General features: G+C 35.7%; 1 protein-coding gene across 6 annotated transcripts in view; it reads left to right on the forward strand.

Annotated features, from left to right (window-relative positions):
* Window positions 1-23887, forward strand: part of LOC120853514 (unconventional myosin-IXa) — a 181066-nt gene that overhangs the window by 113803 nt on the left and 43376 nt on the right. For 3 of the 6 annotated variants that reach the window (XM_040227410.1, XM_040227412.1, XM_040227413.1), the window contains 9 exons: window positions 405-724; window positions 1416-3023; window positions 6826-6925; window positions 7442-7657; window positions 13790-13902; window positions 17457-17599; window positions 20513-20736; window positions 21217-21333; window positions 23326-23514. In XM_040227410.1, coding sequence (XP_040083344.1) covers window positions 405-724; window positions 1416-3023; window positions 6826-6925; window positions 7442-7657; window positions 13790-13902; window positions 17457-17599; window positions 20513-20736; window positions 21217-21333; window positions 23326-23514 — 3030 coding nt within the window. The remainder of the gene's footprint in view (window positions 1-404; window positions 725-1415; window positions 3024-6825; window positions 6926-7441; window positions 7658-13789; window positions 13903-17456; window positions 17600-20512; window positions 20737-21216; window positions 21334-23325; window positions 23515-23887) is intronic. The other 3 variants (XM_040227414.1, XM_040227415.1, XM_040227411.1) reach the window with 2 other exon arrangements.

Genomic DNA, 23887 nt, shown 5'->3' on the forward strand with positions numbered 1-23887 from the left:
CATTTATCTTTTTATTTTCTCCCTCATTGACAGCTGTTTTCCATAGAACCTTTTCTGTTTGTTCAAGAAAGTCTTTAATATCTTAATCTTTGAAATGTATACACATTGACCCATTAGTACTGGCAAATTGTAGGTAAAAATATAATGTAATTTATTAAAATTAATTTGTAGGGCATGAAATCATCAAAAACTTAAATTATTTTAAGTTGTATAATTAACTTCATCAAGGTTATGTTATCTAAAATTGTTATTTTCACAAAGCATATCTGGAAAATTTTTTTTTCTTTAACCACCCACAATTTAGCTGTTTAGCTACTTAATCTCTAGTTATGACATAAGAGATTTCTTTTTTCTATGAAAATGTGTTATATGATACCAGTTTTACTATTTCGTCTTCCCCACAGCAATTCTGGAGGAATTACGTACATCAGAAGCAAGTCAGAGATGCAGCTGTGCAGAAAGATGCTTTACGTATGGCAAGTGCAGCCACTCTTCTGCAAGCCTCCTGGCGTGCTCACCTACAGAGGCAGCGGTATTTGGAGCTGCGGACTGCCGCCATCGTCATCCAGCAGAGATGGAGGGAGCATTGTCGGCGGAGGCACTTGGCCGCTGTCTGTATACAGGCAAGATGGAAAGGCTACAGGGAGAGTAAGAGGTATCAAGAACAAAGGAACAAAATTATCCTTTTGCAGTCCCTGTATAGAGGATTCAGAGCAAGACAAAGGTAATCTTCGTTGCCGTAATAATTAACTCCTCTTTTCTCAAGTACTTTGCTTATATGTCTGCTCTAACATTTGCCTAAACTTGAATTAGAACTGCTGCTGCTGCTGCTGCTAAGTCACTTCAGTCGTGTCTGACTCTGTGTGACCCCACAGACGGCAGCCCACCAGGCTCCCCCGTCCCTGGGATTCTCCAGGCAAGAACTGGTTGTGTACAATTTGGATCCCCCCAGCGGTTTTAAACCACATTGTGCGGTTTAGAATATTGAATTAAATTGGATTGAAAACCTACATGGTCTATGGTTGTAACTGCTAAGAATTAACTTTATGCTGGGTTGAATCCTTAAAAATTGGCAACATTCCAACTGTTTTTACTTTCAGAAACTTCAATTTCATTTTTAAGGTTTATCTTGAAATAAGATGTTATTAAAATGAGAGCTTTGCTTCTGAGTTAACTTATGCTTTGATTAGAGTGCCCAGTTAGGAGTGATATACTTAATAAAACATCATCTCACTCATAGAAACAGAATTCTGAAATATGCATCCATGTTAAAGAAATACTTCATATTATAAAAAAAATTTTTGAGTCTTTTTTTCACTTTTTAAAAAATTCTGAATAAACTTATTCTCTCCATTTGTAACCAAGAGATATCTCTAACCATTTGGGTTTTTTTTTTTTTTTCTGTTTTGATATAGATTTAAATCTCTGAAAGAACAAAGAGTAAAAGAAGCAAAACTAGAACTTGGATTGGCAAGTATCAAGCCATATGGGACTCTGGAAATTCACGGTTCAGACCCTTCAAAATGGGAAGATTCTTCATTTGACAGCCGAGTAAAAGCCATAGAGGAATATAAATCTGTGATAGAGAGTAATCGAATTAGTCATGAAAGTTCCATGGACTGCTTGAATGAGTCCCCAAACAAGCGACAGGAGAGAGCCAGAAGTCAAAGTGGTGTGGATTTGCAGGAAAATGTGATTGTAAGAGAGAGACCCAAGTCCTTGGAAGATCTCCACCAGAAAAAAGTGAGTCGGGCCAAAAGAGAAAGTCGGAGAATGAGAGAACTAGAGCAAGCTATATTTAGCTTAGAATTGCTGAAAGTCCGTTCTCTTGGTGGTGTGTCTCCTTCAGAAGAACGTAGATGGTCTACGGAACTGATGCCTGAGGGCCTTCAGTCTTTACAGGGCACACCTGAGAGTGAAAGTTCGCAAGGAAGCTTGGAACTTCTGAGCTTTGAGGAGAGCCAAAAGAGCAAACCAGAGCCCTTAATTCTAGATGAAAGAGACTTGCCATTTGTGCCACCTGAGGTATCTCGCAGTCCAGATTTTGATCCACAGGACTATCCTCTCAGTGCCGCAAGTGAGACTGACTACACATTGACTCAAAGGGGGTCACCCTCTGACTCAGTGCATTTAAAGAATGGGGCTATGAAGGAAAAACTGGTTTGCAGTTCTGAATCTATTACCTGTAAACCACAGCTGAGAGACCCCTTTGTTTCAAATAGTTTGCCTACATTTTTTTATATTCCCCATCTAGACCCACTGAAAACGAGCTCCCAACTAGACACAAGTGTCCAGAGAAGCAAACTATTGGAAAGTGAAGAAACGCTTCCATCTCTTACTTTGGATATCAGCAGGGAAGCTGGAAAGTACCACCTCCCAGGAGAAAATCAGGTTGTTGCTTCTTTGAATACAGATTCTTCAAATGCTGTTCTTAAGAAGTTAGAAAAGCTGAACACTGAGAAGGAAGAAAGGCAAAAGCAGTTGCAGCAGCAGAATGAAAAAGAGATGATGAAACAGATTCGCCGACAAAAAGATATTTTAGAAAAGGAGCGTAAAGCCTTCAAGACAATTGAAAAGCCAAGAACTGGGGAGAGTTTTCTGGTACCATCTTTCCATCAGTCAAAGCAGAGAATAGAGAGACCATCCTCTCTGCTCATCCTGAAAACCCCAAATAAGGATGAAGAACCCAGTATGGTTGGGACTCCGTCAGTAACTATAAAAGATTCTGTTCTTGCCCCAAAAGACAGTCCCTCTGCTCACTTACCCTTGAAGGACCGACCTGTCACTCTGTTCTTTGAAAGAAAAGGAGGCCCAGGCCAATCTCATACTGTCAAGGAATTATCCAAGACAGACAGAATGTCCACCCAACTGAATGTTGCCTGTAAACATTCTCATAGTCGTATCTCAAAGAGAGAACACCTTAGGCTGGCTCAGCCTTGTAGCCATAAATCTGATGACCCTTTCAGAGATGGAACTACTAAGGCCATTTTTTTCACACCAAAGGAAAATATGAGTAGTTCCCTGTAAGTGAAGTGTTTATTTCTATGTATAAATGAGAAACATTGTGGAAATTTTCATTAAGGTGTCTTGGTCTACCTCAGTTATTTGTATGGGTGCTACTCAAATTAGCCATTTTCTGTGTTAAAAATTTCCTGATTGTTGACTACACCAGCCACCTGAAAATTGGATATAATTATACCCTGGGAGTCTCTGACTAAGTACAGGCAGCAGGATTTTTAGTTCCCTCCCATTAAGGGAAAAAGCATTTGTGGAGAGCCATAGAGTGGCTGGAAATGCCATAGACATTCAGCAAATGCTGGTTGCCCCACAGTTATTAGGTGTGGCAGTTCAAGCTTATTTGTATCAGGCTTTAAAATTAATGGGATTTGTGATAGCTGTTGGCCTATTTATGGTCTTCATTAATATCTTTGTACTTTTTTGAGAGGGGCGGATAAAAGCCAGATAATATTTACCATCTTAACCATTTTAAAGTATACAGTTCAGTAGTGTTAACCATATGCACATTGTTGTGCAACAAATCTAGAACTTTATCTTGCAAAACAAATTCAGTTACCCTTGAAAGCAACTCTTCTTTTCCCTTTACCCCTAGCCCCTGGCAACCACCATTCTACCTTCTGTTTATAAGAATGGCTGCTTTATTTTAGTTTTATTTTTGGCTGCACTGCAACCAGGGATTGAACCTAGGCCCTCAGTAGTGAAAGCTTGGAGTCCTGACCACTGGATAGCTGGAGAATTCCCTGTGACTACTTTAGATACCTTGTATAAGTAGAAGTTCCTTATACTTTTAAGTTTTCTTAACTAGTGGTAGCTGTGAGAAAGCATTTAAGTGGTACATAAAACAAATTTTATAAAATTTAAAATATTTGTATTAAGCCCAGTTACACAGTGGATTCTTTCAGTTCTTGTGGAAGAATATATCACTGTTTAAATGAAAGCAGAGCTATATCTTAGGGCTAAAAAAGTTAAATTTCATATTAACTGTGAAAATAACTTTCTCATCAAATCCTGAGCTTTTTAAAAAATATTTCAGTCTTTAAAAAACTGCATACAGATTTTACAGAAAATGGGCAAGAGATCATTGATATTTTATTTTTCCACTAAGAATTTTTATATCATATTATAAAATGCAGTTGGACTATATGACAGCTTGAGATCCTAGTCTAGCCCATTAACCTGTATATTGTCTGTAGCATATAAGCCCATCAGAAAATGTTAAGAACATATTATTTTCTGCCTTTCTGATTTAGTTATGTGAGGGATGTGTGTGTGTGTGTGTGTGTGCATATAGTTGTTAGATCCATGAATCTGCTTTATAGAAGACTTCAGTTCAGTCACTCAGTTGTGTCTGACTCTTTGTGACCCCATCGACTGTAGCACACCAGGCCTCCCTGTCCATCACCAACTTCCGGAGTTTACTCAAACTCATGTCCATTGAGTCAGTGATGCCATCCAACCATCTCGTTCTCTGTTGTCCCCTTCTCCTCCTGCCTTCAATCTTTCCCAGTATCAGGGTCTTTTCAAATGAGTCAGTTCTTTGCATCAGGTGGCCAAAGTATTGGAGTTTCAGCTTTAGCATTAGTCCTTCCAGTGAATATTGAGAACTGATTTCCTTTAGGATGGACTGGTTGGATCTCCTTGCAGTCCAAGGGACTCTGAAGAGTCAAAAGCATCAATTCTTCGGCACTCAGCTTTCTTTATAGTCCATACATACATGACTACTGGAAAAACCATACCCTGACTAGATGGATCTTTGTTGGCAAAGTAATGTTTCTGCTTTTTAATATGCTGTCTAGATTGGTCATAACTTTTCTTCCAAGGAGCAAGTGTCTTTTAACTTCATGGCTGCAGTCACCATCTGCAGTGATTTTGGAGCCCAAAAAAATAAAGTCTGTCACTTTTTCCACTATTTCCCCATCTATTTGCCATGAAGTGATGGGACCAGATGCCATGGTCTTAGTTTTCTGAATGTTGAGTTTTAAGCCAACTTTTTTACTCTTCTCTTTCACTTTCATCAAGAGGCTCTTTAGTTTTCTTCACTTTCTGCCATAAGAGTGGTGTCATCTGCATATCTGAGGTTATTGATATTTCTCCTGGCAATCTTGATTCCAGCTTGTGCTTCCTCCAGCCCAGCGTTTCTCATGATGTACTCTTCATATAAGTTAAATAAGCAGGGCTGACAATATATAGCCTTGACATACTCCTTTCCCAATTTGGAACCAGTCTGTTGTTCCATGTCCAGTTATAACTGTTGCTTCCTTACCTGCAGACAGATTTCTCAAGAGGCAGATTTCAAAAACATTAATCATATTTGTGAATTACTCCTTTTATCATTTTGCCAAGATACAGTCTTAACAGCTACCTGACCTAGTTTACTTTACTTTATTAACAACTATTTATCTTCAGAATGATTATGTATTAGATTGTTTGCGTGAAAGCTTAAGGAAAATCCATACTTCACACCTTCTCTTATTCTGTAAGTAATATTAGAAACATTAGCATTTTATAGAATTGTAAATGTTAGTGTTTCTAAGTTATCTATTCAGTTACCACATGCTATAGATGAGGTCACTGGTGCCCTTGGACATGAAATGACCTGGATAAGGTCACATAGTTAGAAATAGCTGAGCCCAGAATTTGAGTTTCCTGATTAGAAATCAGCATTGGGTGTCCTGATTAGGAAGTAGCATTAGATTAGTGTTCTTTCTATGCCATAGGGTGGTAAGTGCATCATAGTCTTCATCTGGTTAGTAAGAGAGAACAAAAAAGAAATCATGGAGAAACTTAAGAGAAAATGCTGTGAGTTTAAAAGTTAATCAGAGTAGCTAGGTGCTATCAAAGGTCCTGTTAATAGTCCCTCTTTTGGAGAACAAATCAAAGATAAATGACTCAGCTGTGGCAAGAGAGATTTGAATAATCAAAAGGGAATCTTTTAGGACAACCTAGAATTGCTGGACTTGATTTTATAGTGGTCAGAAAGGGAGGTCTCTTAAGAAGATTTTAGTTGTAAGAAGGGTGTGTTTAGAGATTATTGTACAAGATAACCTAGGCCTTCATGGAAGATTTTGAATGCAAGGGCAATTAGTCTGCCAAATGATATTGTAAGTTAATGTCTACTAAACTCAGAAGTATGCTAGAAGGTAAAATATGATTTTCAGTGAGTTTACAGTCTTGCTAAGAAGAGATGAACAATATGTTACTGATAAATTTTAAGATTCATGGTCCTGAGTTAATATAGATAATTGGGTTCATAGAAGTATAGGAAAAGTATAGGTTCTCTTCAGATTTTCATCAGACACAAACATTCATTTCTGCAGAGAATTTAATGATAAAGCAGTCATGTCATGTGGTTATTCAAGCAAAAATTAAATTCTCATAAACTAACACTATACCATCTTTACGGTTTGGAGCATATTTTTTTTAGTTTGATAACAATTTCTTACTCTGTCAGTGTTGATTTTATTCTGTACAGCCTCAAGTTTTAAAACTAAGCCAACAGATAAAAGTTGCAGAGAGATTTCGGAAAGAAAACTTGTTTGTCAATAGAACCGTCTCCCTATAAAGCAAAGTAATGAGATCCTCATCACTCGGTAACTACTTATTAGGTGTTTTATAATGATGAGCGTGTAAAGACCCCTTCTAAGACTAATTCTTAAGATTTGTGGACTTAGTATTTTTCCCTTTCTCATCATCAAATCCATTTCTTTGACCTGGCTTGTTAGACTATATTTCATGCTAGCCTTTTAAGACTGCTGCCATGAGTTATCTGCTAGGAATCGAAATGTAATCCTGTTGTTTCATCCGAAGTGTCACCAAGGACACCTTGAACAGTGGAAATCCTCAACTCCAGAAACAAGATGAACCAACTTGGAAACCTGTAAAGTTAACTGGGCCGGCCCAAGGAGAGGTAAGTGTTGAATTTTGTTTTATTTATCTTCTATGCAAAATACGTGCATACTGTTTTGGAAATTACTGTTCTTGTAGTTAGAACACTTGATCTACTCATTTACTCCCAAGTGTTTATAGAAAAAGAAGCCATGAGTTAAGTCTGTTATACTCAGAGAGGAATACTTCAGGCAGGGAAGGATGCCTACAAATCGAGATTATATTTACAGAAAAGGAATTCTAAAAGAAAAGAAGGCAATTTATGCAGGTGACTTTGGTGACTTATTATGGCAGTGAAAGATGACTTTCTTGGCTATGGAGAAGAACAGTGTGGATTTAGCTTCCATTCTTATTCTTTGTCCAGAGTAATGAATATGGATTGATTTTGGTTATGGCTGTCACTTCTAGTGGAAAAGGCATGGGGCGGGAGGGGATGTTTCAAGAAATTCATGAGCTCTTTGATGTCTTTCATTGGCATCATCTCCCAAAAAACCAAAACAAAACATTGTTGTGTTATTTGTTTTATCATTTGGTCAAGCAGGTTGCCAGACCGGCCCATAAAAAGAAAGCTCGAATGGCGCGGACGCGCTCCGATTTCTTGACTAGAGGTACTTTTGCCGATGGGGAGGGGGATACAGAGGAAGATGATTACGATGACATTATTGAGCCCCTTCTCTCCCTTGACCAAGCTTCTCACTCTGAGCTAGGGCCTGCACCCAGCCTGGGTCAGGCCTCTCACAGTGACTCCGAAATGGTAATTTTACAGCAATATAAGAAAAATAGGCAACAAGCAAATCTGATGGAAATAGTCTTTGCTAATCTAAAGCTAACCTTCACAGCTTCTTCTCCATATAATGGTTTGTACGTGGGAAACCTCAGTGAACACAGCAACTAGAGCTAAAGCTTAATTTAACAGGACTTGGATTAAGGGCACTTTAGCAGTATATGTCAGTTAAATCATAAATTAGGCAAAAATATTAAAATTATTTAACTTAGCACTAATGTAGAAGCTTTCTGTGTTTTATCTTAAAAGTTTCTAGAACAAGAGCCTCAAACTTTTTTTGTAAAGGGCCAGATATTGAATATTTCAGATTCTATGGGTCATACAGTCTCTGTCGGAACTAGTTAACTCTGCTGTTGTAGAATGGAAGCTGCCATAGGCAAGTGAACAAAGGTGCATGGCTGTGTTCCAATAAAACTATTTACAAAAACAGGCAATGGGCTTTATTTGACCTGCTAGCCATAGTTTCCTGATCTCTCTGTGGCCTAGTGAATAGAGTATATGTTAAATAATCCAGTAGCTTTTAACTGAAATAGTATTCTCTTTTTCTCTCTATTTTTTTTTTTTTTTGCATTTAAACCTGCTTCCCCTCTGCATTTTTTAGTAATACAAAATAAACATGAATTTTTTAAAAATTTAATGAGAAATGCCAAAAATACCTTCCTGGACCAACCCAGCCAACTAAAAAAGGCTGTAGATAATGTGAATTTATATTAATCACAAAGTATAACATTAACATTATGTTTAAATAAAGCTGCATAAATAAAATAGCTTTATTATCATATCTCAGCCCAAATTAGGTACATATAGTTTGAGAAGTTTGAGTGTATTTATGGATATAAAGTGTTTGATTTTGGAATTGGCCTGGAAAATACAGTAGGAGTACCCTGTATGCCTACTGTGTATTAAATGTTATCACTGAGGAAGTAGAGTGATATGCATTTTATTTCCATGCATATTCTCAAGTTTAGTCTCTAATGTTCTTCTGTAGTATCTGTTCATTATGGGAGGAACATTTTAGGATGGTCTTCTTTTGACTCATTAAATATTTTATCAATATTCAAAGAGTGGTTTTAAGCTGTTCGGGGGCTTCTCTGGTGGCTCAGATGGTAAAGAATCTGCCTGCAATGTGGGAGACACAAGTTTGTTCCCTGGGGCGGGAAGATCCCTTGGAGAAAAGAATGTCTACCTGCTCCAGTATTCTTGCCTGGAGAGTTCTGTGGACAGAGGAGCCTGGCGGGCTCATGAGGTCAAAAAGAGTCAGACACAACTGAGAGACTAACACTTTCACTTTTTTTTTAACTTTCAGGCTGTTTGTGCCAAAGACCTAGTTAATTAAAATTATCGTTAAGTTCCAGAATATTCTCATTGTCTTTATCTTTTGTTGGAGATAGACCCAGTTTTTAAATGATAATATGGATATTCTAAGGAAGAAAAAATAAAATAACCAACAAAAATAGAAAAATGCACAGCCAGTTATCTAATTAGACTAATGAATCATTACCCTGAACCAAATGGTAAAAGTTGCTCAGCCTGTATGTTCATTAATATATCTAATTAGAACCAAAGACTTCTCTTCAGTGTAGGATTAAATAACTCCACTTTGGAGATGGCCCTATTTTTGAGTTATAATTATTGAAACATATTCTATCATATGCTTTTTGGTTGAAGATGAAATTATGTAATGGAGCAAACTAATTTGAACGAAAAAACACTGCTGTATGCTTCTAGTATAAATAGGGAACATACTTAAATTATTCTCCAGTTTTTATTAGTCGAAGAATTTAGCATTTGTAATTGCTATTTTGTTCCTGAGAGTTTCCTTTGATACAAACCTTAGTCCTTTTGGTGGTAGAATTCTTTCTGAGAACTTACTGAGATGAACCAAGAAGCTGGGCTTTCTGCTTGTTCAGCCCCTCTCAGGGTTCTATCTGGCAGTCTTTGCCTGGGATTCTGTTCACCTGCTTGACGGTCACTGCATGCCAGTAGTTGCAGAGCACCCTCCTGCACAGTGTGTTAGTCACCTCTCCAGCTTCCTCACTGTCCTTGTGTTTCATCACTAGCTATTTTAGGAATAGGTTGCGGTGTTTGTTTCTGGTGGACACTTGCATGAAGAAGCTTTGCTTTCTCTAGACTATGCTGACAGATACTTACTGGGGTTGGGGGTGGGAAGGGTAGGGACAGTTTTAAAGTATGTTTCTGTTTATCTGAAAATATGCCATGTTCTAATGTTATCTGATATTGTGAAAATGAAGACTAATTATTTCTAACTGGAATCTACTGAATTATCAAATTCTGAATATCTTCAGGGTTGTAAATGGTCTTGATTTTCTGGGCACATGATTTTTTTAAAAGCTGGGTAGTTTATTTTTTTCTGGACAAAGTGACTTAGTAGCTCTGACATTTGCTAAGAAGTGTGTCATTCCTCAAGGAAGCCATCAACTGATGTTTCCATTGTGAAATAACTGATCCTAATGAGATAGAAACAGATATGAATTCCTTCAAGGGGATTTGATAAGCATTACCTCTGGAGTTGACAAATCGGTAATTAGTTGTTATCTGCAATGAAGGAGTGGAAGTGAGAGTAGCAGTTTCTATCTTTATGACCTTGGTTTTTTTTCCTACTTGTAACTCTGCCATTTGAATAACTGTTTAGTCTCTGTATGCTATTTTCACTTAGTTTTTATACACACCATGTTGGTTTTTACCCAAGAACAACAACATGTTCTGCTAAGCAGCATTTTGAAGATAGCTTTCATATAGCTTTTTATTTAGTCTCTGAATCTTGTGGATAGTGGGTTAATAAAATCATTTCTACCCCTTATTTGTAGGATTGATATAGGTAACAGAGTTTTCTCTGTATAGTTTCTTCCACCATTCCTTACACTTGAAACAGTCATCTCCATGGGTCTGACTTTATCTCCTGTATCATAAAACTGAGTTTTCATTTTCATTCTTCAATACAGAAGAATTACTGTACTTCTCACCTTCCTGTTTTTGTTTGTATTTCTCTGAGACACTCTTCACTCCTTATCTGTGTTGAATTTTCCTTCTCTTTACTCCACAGAAAACTGCCAGAAAAAAACCCATTGATCAAGCACAGCTAAGTTTGTTAGCTTATTTTACAGTAAGCGGAAAGTCACCTCGACTAGGTCTTAGTAATTTTTCAGAAAGGGGAAGTCAGGAAAGGATACTTATAATATTTTAGAACCTAGGCTAGTGATTTTGAGATGAGTGTTGCAAGTTGGGAAACTGGTGAATTGAACAGTTTATGCCATAAAAAGTTTAGATTGGTGGCCCCAGGACAGCAGCTTATTGCATACACTTATTTTTACTTATTTTTAGTATTTACTTATTTTTTAGCATACTCTTTTCTATCTTATTTTGTTTAATTTCTTCTAGTCTGTTAGGGCTCTCTGGTTTTCAGTTTTGTTATTCAGATTTTCATTAATTTTTTTTTTTACCCTCCTTTGGCTGTACCTCTCAGCTTATAGGATCTTAGTTCCCTGAACAGAACTTGAACCCCTGGCCATGGAGTGAGATCCTAACCACTAGGCAACCAGGGAACTCCTTAAACTTAGTATTTACATACATATTTTATTCCCCCCCAAAAGTCAGAGGACAGAGTTTTCCTATGAAACTATCTGGGATTGGTACTTTTTTGTAGCATAAGTTCTTCTATTTCTTCTAGGAGAATTAGCCTTTAAAGCTTTCTGTCTAATAAGGTCAATTTTGGCAACTGTTTTTTTCCATTTCATCGTTCAGATTTACTTGCATAGGGGTCTATAAAGTAGTCTCATGATTTTAAAAAGTTCTGTTTCAGTGGTTATTTCCCTTTTGTCAGTTCTTATTTCATAGATTTTTTTTTCTTTACCCAGTTATTTGTCTATTTTGTTAATATTTTCCTGAGTAACAGGATCTGGTTTTATTTATCATATATCCTTTTTTTTTTTCATTCTCCACTGATTTCTGTTTTTACCTTATGTTTATTATTTATTATATTTTCTTTTGGTTTACTTTCTTATTTTTCTAGTTTTTGAGTGAATAATTTAATTCATTTATTTTTATTGATACAGGTTTTTAAGGCTATTAATTCTCCTCTGGTCACACTTCAGATGTATCTCATTTATTTTAATGTGTAAAGGATTTATTGTTTTTAAGAAAATCTGTAATTTTAGTTTATATTTCTTTTTTTTACCTGAAACTTGTTTAATAAAATTTTTTTTTAGTTTTCAGATGAAGAGCCTTTTTGTTTTTAAATCTTTGTTAGTTTCTGGTTTTATTGTATTCTGGTGAAAGACTATTTATAATGCTTCTGTTTGATCAAATTTATTGGTATTTTCTTTGTTACTTAGAATGTGATCAGTTTTTATGAATGTTCCATGTGCATTTTAAAAATTGAAATATATATGATTGCAATATTATGTTACTTTTAGATATACTATGTAATGATTTAGCCATAACAATTTACATTCCCACTAATAGTGAACGAGGGTTCTCTTCTATCCATATCCTTGCCAGCATTTGTTACTTGTTGACTGTGTGTTTGATAAGGTGTATTCTCTATCCAGAGTATAAAATTTCAGTATACATCCATAATCTCTACCTTACTGATAATGTTATTTATCTTCTATATCCTTATTATTTTTTATCTGTCTTATATCAGATGAATGTTAATATCATTCCTATTACTCATTGTGAATTGTACCTTTTAGTATTAAAAAATGTCCTTTGTCAGCTTCCATGTTTTTTTGCTTGAATTCTACATTAGTAATATCACAGCCTCCGTTTTCTTATTATTTCCATTTGCCAAGAATACTGTTGTTTGTCCTTTCAACTTTAGCCTGTCTGGATCCTTTTGTTTAGAGGTGTGTTTTTTATACAATATAGTTGGGCCCTGCTTTGTGAGCCAAATTAAAAAATCTTTCCCTTAGTAGGTGAGTTAAATCTATTCATGTTTATTGATGAAAGTGAGAGATTAATTCTCAACTTGCAATTTTGTTATTATCATGTTATGTTAAATTTACTGTGTTCATTTTTTTCCCTTTTATTTTTTAAAATTTCTTTTGATGTTTAGTAAACATTATGGTCTTGTTCTGTTGATTGTTTACTTTTATATGTAACTTTAAAAAATGCCTTTAATATTTTAAAATTTAATCAATAATACTCTAATTAGTCATTTTAAAATGAGTACTATTCTTACCTATTGTGACACAACTATTGGTGAATTATTCTAGTCTCTATTCCCTTCTACTCCGGTTTTTTTAAGCTTTTATTCCTACTTTGTCAGAATATGTAATTTTGTATACAATTCTTTCACCATAGTCCCCACCTTTGTTTTTGTCTTAGATCTACTATTAATGTATTAAATTATCACTTCAAATATTTTGCAGAAGTTTCCCTGTTTGTCTCTTGGTTGGACGAAGCTCTTCCCTTAGATTACTCAAAGGGCCATCAATATGGAATTCCCTGAGATCTTTCTATGGCCTTGATATTTGAAGGGACATCTTGGCTACATATTAAGTCCTTGATTCATATTTTCTTTTTCTGAGTTATTTGAAAGTGCTATTTTATTATTGTCTTACTTTGTTTGTTATTGTTGGTAAGTCCATTGCCAGTCTAAATCTCTTGCCCTTATAAGTTATTTGATCTTTTTACTTGCAGACCTTGAGAAGTTTTTCTTTAAAGTTTAGGCTATGTCTTTAAGTTGATAACCACTGATTAATTATCCTATATATCTAGATTTATCAGGTCCTGTATGTTTTGTCCCTACCTTTAGATGGTTTTTTTTCTTACTTTTCCATTTGATATTCTTTTTTTTCCATTCACCCTACATGATATTGTTTGCTAAATTGTCAGAATACATGAGCTAGTATTTCCCATTTAGCATTTTTATTGACCCAAGTGCCCTTTACTTTGGATTACTGTTTGAACTTAATGGAATTTTTAGTAGGTTCTTTTATTTTAATGAATCTCTGAGTAATATGAATATTTTTGTGTGTTTTTAATAGGTATAATTCTCAAATAATTCTATAATCTGAGTTTTAATTACAGTGCGATGATAATTACTTGGTTTTAAAGTCTTTACATATGTAATTATTACAGACATCACAGCGGTTTTCTTCAGTTGATGAAGAAGCAAAGCTTCATAAGACCATGTCTCAAGGAGAGATTACGAAGTTGGCAGTGAGACAGAAGGCTTCAGAGTCAGATATAAGGTATAAAGCATACACTGAAAGTTAATAGGGGTAAAATAATTCTATTTGCTAAATACTGAGCATCTTTATAAAAGCATAATTCATAAAGCAGCTATTGATTTCGAAAGTTTTGAAATTCATTTTTTCAGCAAATACTAAGCACCTACTCTGACAGAAACAAACAGTTCAGATATATATAGTAAACTTTGTCTTTTTATATGTTAGCACTGTGATTTGGGCAAAATCTTTCTTTTTTTTTTTTGGCCACACTGTTTGGCCCATGAAATCTTAGTTCTCTGACCAGGGATCAAACCTACACCCCCATGCAGTGGAAATGCAGTCTTAACCACAAGACCACCAGGGAAGCCCCAGGGCAAAGTCTTAACATCATTAGATGACTTAGGATTTTTGGTTGTAAAGAAAAGACATTAGATGAGATGAGAGTGAAAATATTTTCTGGTTTTGGACTTGAATTCTGCTCTAAGTGTTGTAAAAATATAACTGGAAAAATCTTTCAGGAAATAACTGTTCTTTTTAGGAAAGTATATGAAGTTTTTATTTATCAAGAGTATGTCTTTGTCCCTTGTTGTATTATGTAAGGCAATTGGGTCCTCACTGATATGAGGTCTTCCCTGATATTGAATATCACATTGAATATCTATCTGGTTCATAACCCTTCTCAATGACTGTAGAGTATAATCCAAGGTAACACAAATCTAGAGCAGATTATGCTGGAGGTGAAAGTTTGAGAAACAAAATATAACATAGTAGAAAAATATACAAGTGGAGATAACAGATTAAATATATAAATTTAATTTCCACATCCTTCTAAAATAGCCTATATATGACAAAAGCAACAGCAGCAACAAAGCAACAGGAGACAGAAATAATAAAAATGTGGAATCCAAAAGGTAAATAGACAAATTTTAAATGTCTTAATAGATAGGAGAAAGCTGAATCTTAAGCCAGCTGAGAAAGAAGCATCTGACTGGCTGATCTTCCCCAACCCTAGCAGAAAATAGGAGAAAATATTTTCTGGAAAGGATAAAACAAAAGATTTCTGCACTTAGAGGTAACCAGATATACTTGAGGATTGAGGTACATATTTGGAACCAGGGGGATTTTATGAATGTCTACATACTGAATGTTAAGATCCCCCAGATTTTATTCTGTATTCAGCTCCCATGTTTCACATACCCTCTAAGCAGATGATTCAAAGAGTCTTTGGGACTTTGGTCCAACCCTCAAGAAAAGACCTAAAGATATTGGTATCAGCCAGATAACCCTGTAAGGGCAACCACAGCTTGGAAGCCCCACCAATGCACACTAGAACTTCCAGGCATGTGAAAGTGAAAGTCGCTCAGTTGTGTCCAACTCTTTGTGACCCCATGGACTACAGACCATGGAATTCTCCAGGCTAGAATACTGCAGTGGGTAGCCTTTCCCTTCTCCATGGGACCTTCCCAACCCAGGGATCGAACCCAGGTCTCCCGCATTGCAGGCAGATTCTTTACCAGCTGAGCCACAAGGGAAGTGTTTCCAAGTATGATCACCACACATTTGAGGAAACATCTTAAATGAAAGAAACTAAAATTAATGGATAAAATATAACTTGGAAGAAATAAACTATACAGGGGAAAGAAAGCTTCAAGACAAATACACAAAACTATCAATAGATCTTCTGCATAAAGAAATACAACTATATTCATTAAATTAGAAGAGCCGAAAGGGAAACATCCATAATAATAAAAAGAGCATTTGAAAATTGAAACTACAATAGCATAAAGAAGTCCAAAGCATGAGAAAGAAAGCTGATATCTCTCAGAAATTTGAACAAAAAGACAAAGGGAGAGAAGAGGCAAGAAAAGATAAGAAAATTAGAGGAGCAGTTTTGGACATCCAGTGACCCATTTATAAGAACTCTGGAAAGATAGGACAAAGAAAATGGAGAGGAGCAAATCATTAATAAATTCAGGTAAATGTCACAGAATTGAAGGACTTGAGCTTCTAGATTGACAAGGCTCAACATAATGAATGAAAATAGACCCATACCAAAAGACATGTCATCATACAAGAGGAGAGACAAAAGAAATCTCCATTATGATCCTGAAAGTAGCTTTACAAATGATGGTTGTACAGCAATCACAGAGGGAACCATTCCAGATTAGAGCAGGTTAGAAGGCTCTGGGAAAGATTTCTTTAAGAACATGGAACTGATGGAGTACCTAACTGTATTTCAACATATTGAGAGGAGATACTCACAAATAGGGAAACACTTGGAGGTGAATTGAATGTAGAACCAATGAGCAAATATAAAATAAAATATTAACTCTAAAAAATATGAGTTATATAGGGTACTATATGCTTCACTTGTGAATATTACTTACATAGTAAAAAAGGTGAATACTAAAGAACTAAACTAAAAGGTGAATAAAAAAAAAACTGTATATTGACCTAACTAAAATTGTGATATTCTGTTGGGGGGAATGTCTGCGTTTGTGGAGGGTATAGAACTGGAGTGTTGGAATGTGCTTAATTTATTATCTGTGGTCACAAGTATGATAGCAGTATAAGTTTGGTGAATATTAAAAGAACCATTTAAGTAAATTCTAAAGGGTTGTTTAGGGATCAGAAAAGGGATAAAAATAGCAGGAGAAAAACTATCATTTGTAATAAGCTTTGTTGAACAGTTTCTTTTCATACCATATAGATGTACAAGTTTAGTAATATGCTATTAAAAAAAAAGAGGGCACCATGAATAAAAGAAAATTGACTTCCAAAGAAGATAGACCTGATTTTAACTTCTGTCTCTATCAGCCGTCTGAGCCTCAGGTTGTTCATGTGTAGTTAGGATAAAAATACTCATTTATCTTGGCAGTTATGAAAAGTAGTCATTGTAAGTAAGGCCCAGTGCCTGGCTTCTAGTAGGTGCTCAAAAAAAATTTCTTTTTTGGTAGACAAGCATACAAAGGAACCAACACTAAATGTACAAGTAAGCCTCCTAGTACAGAGTTAGGATACATGGGTCAGTAAGCTGTTATTGTCTCAGGATGTTTCCTTGATGTATGTTATGGGAGAGAGTATGTAAGTGCTAAGAATGAGGCAATGTTGCATAGTAGGTATGATCCTCCACTTTGTCACTCACTGGCTGTGTAACCTTGGGAAAGTCACCTAATACTTAAACCACCAGTTTTTCACCTGAAAACTGTTTATGGTTTGAATGTAAATTTGTTGTTATAGGTATTTAAGGTAACTCTATGTACTTATGCTCCAGGCATAACTCTAAGTACTTATATGATAATAACTAATATGATTATATGATAATAACTCATATAAATGGTGGTTTTAGTTAACATCTCTGGATCTCATTTCTGTTTTCAAGATGAGGCTATCATTTACTTTCCAGATGAATTTTAACTGTACAATTGAAGATTAAATATGACTTAAGCTTAACTGTGAAGGTTAAATGAATTAATTCATATGAAAGTTGTTTATGTAACTTAAAGTGATATACAGATAATGTCAATAGGACATGCTGATTGCCATTTTTACCTTTTTTTTTTTTTGCTTAACAGACCTCAGAGAGCTAAGATGAGATTCTGGGCCAAAGGGAAACAAGGGGAGAAGAAGACTACCAGAGTGAAACCTGATACCCACTCAGAGGTTTCAGCACTCTTTGCTGGCTCAGATATGATTCCAGCTCATCAGTTTCCAGATGGTAAAAATGGACAAACGGTGGAGATTGTCTTCATAATTTGTTTACTCATTCTGAAAGTTTTCTATCCCTCTAGTATTTGTAACAGTAATTCTCTTGGCAAGATATTCTAGTGAGATAGGACCAAGATTGTTAAATCCTTCCTTAACTAAAAGATAATTATAGAATTACATTTTACCTATAAGAGTAGTATTTCCTTCAAGGAAATACGGCACCAAAACAATGAAGTAACAACAAGTTCAAGAATAATTGCGAATCTTTGATTAGCCTCAGTTTTCTAAAGTGTAAAAATTTAGCCACCATTCATTCACCTAACAAATATATATTCCGGCTGCTGCTGCTGCTAAGTCGCTTCAGTTGTGTCTGACTCTGTGCAACCCCATAGATGGCAGCCTACCAGGCTTCCCCATCCCTGGGATTCTCCAAGCAAGAACACTGGAGTGGGTTGCCATTTCCTTCTCCAGTGCATGACAGTGAAAAGTGAAAGTGAAATCGCTCAGTCGTGTCCAACTCTTAGTGACCCCATGGACTGCAACCTACCAGGCTCCTCCATCCATGGGATTTTCCAGACGAGAGTACTGGAGTGGGTTGCCATTGCCTTTTCCATATATATATTCCTAGTAAAAATTAGTAATATAGCAGCAGCTAATAGTTGATTGTTTACTATGAAAAAGGCACTGTGCTAAGCATTTTGGATGTATTAACTCGATCCTCACAGCCATTTTTTGAGGTTGGTATCATTATTTTTCCCACTCGACAAATGAGAAAGCTGAGGCACAGAGAAGTTATTTGCTTATACACGTATAGCAGTTGTTAGAGCTGAGATCTGAATTCAGGTGAACTGGCTCCAGAGTCCATGATCCTAACTGTTGTGCTAAAAGATCTACTATATGTCAGTTGCTAGGACTTTATAATGGTAGCTGTTATTTTAATTTTGGGGCATCAATCATAGCACATAACAGGTACCCAACAGTTAGTTCATCTGTTGATACGGTTTCTCTAAATGCTAGAATTACTGACTCTCCAAGGATTCCAGTAATTCCAACACTTGAAGATTAGCCCTTTCTCTCCAAGCCCTTTGCTCAAGTATGTATGAGCATTTTTAATTACTATGTAAAGATGCCAGCTATCTTCAATAGGGGGGATACACATCAGAGGTGGCTATGTGATAATGAGTGGGTAAAATACCAATGAGGGGGTGAAATGTCAGTATTGAATAAAATAGAAATAGGCCCTAGGAAGAAAATTATTATCTCTAAGTAGAAATAAAACAGACCAAGTTAAAATAAGTAAACAAAACTTGTCACATCTAGGCTAAGATAAAAATAAAGGGACAGAGGATAAGATAAGACAAAGGGAGGAAAGATGATCAAGTTTCACAGAGGCATGGATCAAACAGAACAGAAGCACCTGTGTGTCAGAGGGAAAACTGATAGAAATTTAATTAGAATCCTGTTTTTCTGTCTTGTGACTCTGCTCCTACCAGTTTGCAAACTGATATGGATAAAACCAGTAGTAAATTACGTGAATACTACAAGTTTAGTTTGGAAAATTTGGACTTCCTACAAGGATCCATTTCCTATGTTTTATCTGTTTTATAGTAGTCATTCTAAATTTTTCATTTTTCACAGTTATATTCTCTACTGCTTATTTCCAAGAAGGAAATAGGAAATTCTTTGAGTGTTTGCTTAATAAGGACACATGTATAAAAATTAAAATTGTACCTTTTTATTTATCTTTGAGTAAAAATTTAAGGTAGCCCTTGTTTTTAAGGCTGAACTAGGATTATAAACAGTTTCTTTAGTAACCATTATTTCTTTTAGTATAAAGAAAGATATTGTTTGTTAAATGAAATAATTAGATACTTGTATATCTAGGTTATATAATGGAATTAATATCAGTTGACACCAGTTTGAATATACTTGTATCCTCTCTATATCTTCATGTTTTTTATTCTGGTGCCATATCTGAATTTTAGTTTGTCTCATTTCCTGCCTATTGTGGCATTTAGCATATAGAAGGCTACTTGTTTCCCTTTATTATCAGAATTAAGCTTTTAGATGGAATGAGGATATACCATTGGCCAGAAGATAAGGTAAATATGTGTGAGAAAAACAGGTATGTGAAATGGGACCAGCATTCTCATCAAGCCTCAGGTAGGCATTGGCAAATCCAGTGTAGTTCTAGATTCCAGTGGACCACATGGAACCAAATTTCTCTGGTATAAACAATGGCAGAAAAACTTTGTTGTGTTTTCCAATATTATATACAAAACTGGTTCAGTCCAGGAACTATCTGAGAAATTAATACAATTTTGAGGGAAGTATGCATATGAAAGAAAATCCTAAATAGTAAAGAGACCTAAGCAGAAGTGAACCAATTGGGTTACCTAAATAGAGGTTGCCAGGCTAATACCAGATATTGTCACTGAAACATTTATGGCTTTAGACCCTAGTAAAGAAATAATACTACTTATCAAGCTTTACTGATTTATTGGGTTTGTATAAGTTGGTTGTTCTTTCAAACAGATGTAGTAAAGCTCTGACTGGGTTAGCAGTCAACATTGAACATCCTAGTGTGATTGTGTATGCTTCTTTTCTTTGGGACTGAGATCTTTGGAATCCAGGCTTCAGTTGTATACAACACTTCCATCCAGGTTTTCAGTATCAGACGTCATCTCTTTGGGACACCTGATAGCATTTCCCATTGGAAAGTGATAATTCTTAAATAAATGTCAGTATAAATGTACAGTCTGGATTTATTGCCTAACTGTCTGACCCCAAACATTAATGTTACTTTTCAGATATTTACTTATTTCCTTTAGTGACTTAGTAAAGGAACTTGAAAAGAAGGTGTGGAGGTTTCAATATTTTTACTAAAAAGTTTTTTGTTTGGATACTCTATCTTGGTTTACAGAATTATCTCATAATCACCCAACACCTCCTTTGAGTCCAGAATTGCCTGGGAGTTGCCGAAAGGAATTCAAAGAGAACAAAGAGCCTTCTCCAAAGGCAAGGCGCAAGCGAAGTGTGAAGATCAGCAGTGTGGCTTTGGAGTCTATGCACTGGCAAAATGACTCTGTCCAGATTATAGCAAGTGCCAGTGATTTAAAAAGCATGGATGAATTTCTTCTGAAAAAGGTATTCAGGCCCCTAAGCAGCTTTGACTGTGGAATGTTTGTATATCAGGATATGCCCCCTAAAGTACGTATGCTTCAGTAAGTTAGAGGGTCTGTTTCTTTATCAGAAATGTGCAAATCATAGGATATGCATGAGTCAGACTGGGTAGACAGAATTTAAGGTTTTAGGCTTTACTTTTGACTTCACTTTTACTGTAACTGTCACATTGCATTCCATATGTTAAGATGAGGTTTGTCATTATACACTTTGAGTTGTTTTCCTGGTATCAAAACGATTGAATTATACAATATTATAAGAGACCTTAGAAATTATCTCATAGTAATAAAACTTTGGCTGTCTAGTCATGTTTTTATCTGGGTCCCATGATAATTTGCCCTTTCAGGATGGTCATTGTTGAAGAAACAAGATATGTCCAATGTGGCATTCACTTCTTTTCAATTTAGTTGATTGTGTACAAAAACTCTTTTCTGTGGTCCCCAGATGAATGACCTAGATAATGAAGACAGCAAGAAAGACACACTAGTGGATGTTGTATTCAAGAAAGCCCTGAAAGAATTTCGGCAGAATATCTTCAGCTTTTATTCGTCTGCGTTGGCGGTAAGTTGGACTGTGTCAGGAGATATTCAGAAGTTCAACATATGAAAAATTTGACAGTGCCATAAAAATAATACAGGGCTATGTTCAATTAGAGATTTGTCCAGTGTCTTCTTTTAGTTTTAGGGATAGATATGGAAAGGCATACTGATTGACCTCTGATTAATAACACCCTTTAATTTCCTTGAGCAGCCTTTTTACCCCTTCTTAGGGGTATATTTTCATCTTCTTAGGATATTAAAGAGAATGAAATGGCAACTCCAGTGTTCTTGCCTGGAGAATCCTAGGGACGGGGGAGCCTGGTAGGCTGTCGTCTGTGGGGTTGTACAGAGTTGGACGCGACTGAAGCGACTTAGCAGCAGCAGCAGGATATTAAATTCAAATACTCTAGCTATGATTATTTTTCACTCAGTGGCGCTCTATTTTTGACCTCTTGTGATCGTTTTAGCTCTGGCTCCAGCTTCTAATTCTCATTTATGTTGGAATTATTATACTTTTTTATTCCATAGAATTAGAGCAGTTTATGTTTAATAATCTCTGTGTGAGTTTTTTTCACTTTTACTTTACCTTGAAATGGCAAACCCACTCCAGTATTCTTGTCTAAAAAGCCCATGAATGGAGGAGCCTGGTGGGCTACAGTCCATGGGGTCACAAAGAGTCTCGGACATGACTGAGCGACTTCTCTTTCACTTTCATACTTTCATATGGTGTTCATGTTTTAGAAAATTTATTCCCAGTGCTAAAGTATATAGTAACTAGTGCTTTTGATCTGTAGAATATTAGTATTTCTTGAATTGTCATATTCTGTAAAAAATAATTTGTATTTAATTGATTTTTCTTTGTTCAAGCTATAATTTTATGTGAAATTATGAGAACTTTCCTGTGTATCTTCCATTCAGTATATGGGGTTTTGGCCTTTTGCAAGTAGAAACCAGACAGTCTTAGAGAGCAGTAATTTCATGACCATAATAAAGTAGTAATTAGACTATGGCAAATGACTAGGTTTGGATAGGGACAATATTGGCCATATTTTTCCAATCCTGCCAACTACTTATCCTGCTTCACACCTATATTTTCTAGATTAGGGATCAGTGCACTTTGAATCACATAGGAAGGACCAACATTATAAACTGGAGCTTGATAGTGGTTTTATAATCTTGGATCAAAGAGATTCAACCTCTAATTCTGAGGAAGTGAAAGAGAAATAAATTTTAAATATATATAACATGTTTTGGTCACTTAAATGCTATTTTTTCTTTCTCATGGAGAGTCTACACCTCATTTAAATTTAAAAGGAATTCCACGTAGATCCCATTGCAAGAAATACAGTGTTTTTTTAGGCATGTCCTTCTTCCTTGGAAAAATGAAAAAGTAAAGTTAGCTAAGTAAAGTTAGTAAAATTTACCTAATGTTTCACTAGGCAAGAATTCAAGTATTCACTTTTAAGGCAGAACTATCTAAATAAGGTTCATTTCTGGAGAGATAGGTAATTAAGAGGTATGCAGATAACCTTCATACCTGGTGGCTCAGACGGTAAAGCATCAGCCTACAATGTGGGAGACCTGGGTTCAGTCCCTGGGTCAGGAAGATCCTCTGGAGAAGGAAATGGCAACCCACTCCAGTACTCTTACCTGGAAAATCCCGTGGACTGAGAAGCGTGGTAGGCTATAGTCCATAGGGTCACAAAGAGTTGGACATAACTGAGCGACTAAACTTTCAAATACAGTTAAAAAGCCAGGTTTATGGGAGAAATTCCCAGGACATTCTCCAATTATTACATTGTTTAAACTATTAGGTATTTTATTAAAATGTAGCAGGTTTTATTCTGCAAACATTCCAAAGCAGAGTGGGAGTTTACAAATACCACATGACCTCATGGGCATGCCCATTAGAAAGTATAATTTTTATTCAAAATACTACCCAATGAAAGTTTAATCAGTCTTCTCTATATAAAGAATTTCTTCTTAAAACCTTATTTTTTTTATTGTTTATTAGGTAGATGATGGGAAAAGCATACGATATAAAGACCTCTACGCACTATTCGAACAGATTTTGGAAAAGACCATGAGGCTTGAGCAGCGAGATTGGAGTGAGTCTCCAGTCAGAGTTTGGGTTAACACTTTTAAAGTGTTTTTAGATGAATATATGAATGAATTCAAGACTTTGGAATATATACCCACAAAGGTAAAATATATTTTGATTTCTAAAAGAATTCAATTATTTAATTCTTCTTAAGAGTCTAAGACATCTAGTATTTGAGAAAAGCACTGTAGTGAACATGTCAGCTTTGCACTACTTCAGATCCAGCAAACTCCATTCTCTCTTAAAAGTTAATCAGACTGTATTATCTAAGCCTTCTTCAATTAATACATTTTTCACTGAATTAAAATATAATGTTATTAAGAATGCTGTTGCTGTAAGATTATACCCTCAGCTTTGCTAGAGGTCAGTACATGAATTTCGTTTTGGAAAACAGTGGTTTTCATCATTTCATTGTATCACCTCGTGACTTTCATGTAAGGACCCATAAATTTCTCCTTGAATTAGGTTTTAGGAA

The sequence above is a fragment of the Oryx dammah genome, unplaced genomic scaffold (assembly GCF_014754425.2).
Source record: "Oryx dammah isolate SB20612 unplaced genomic scaffold, SCBI_Odam_1.1 HiC_scaffold_26, whole genome shotgun sequence".
Lineage (NCBI taxonomy): Eukaryota > Metazoa > Chordata > Mammalia > Artiodactyla > Bovidae > Oryx > Oryx dammah.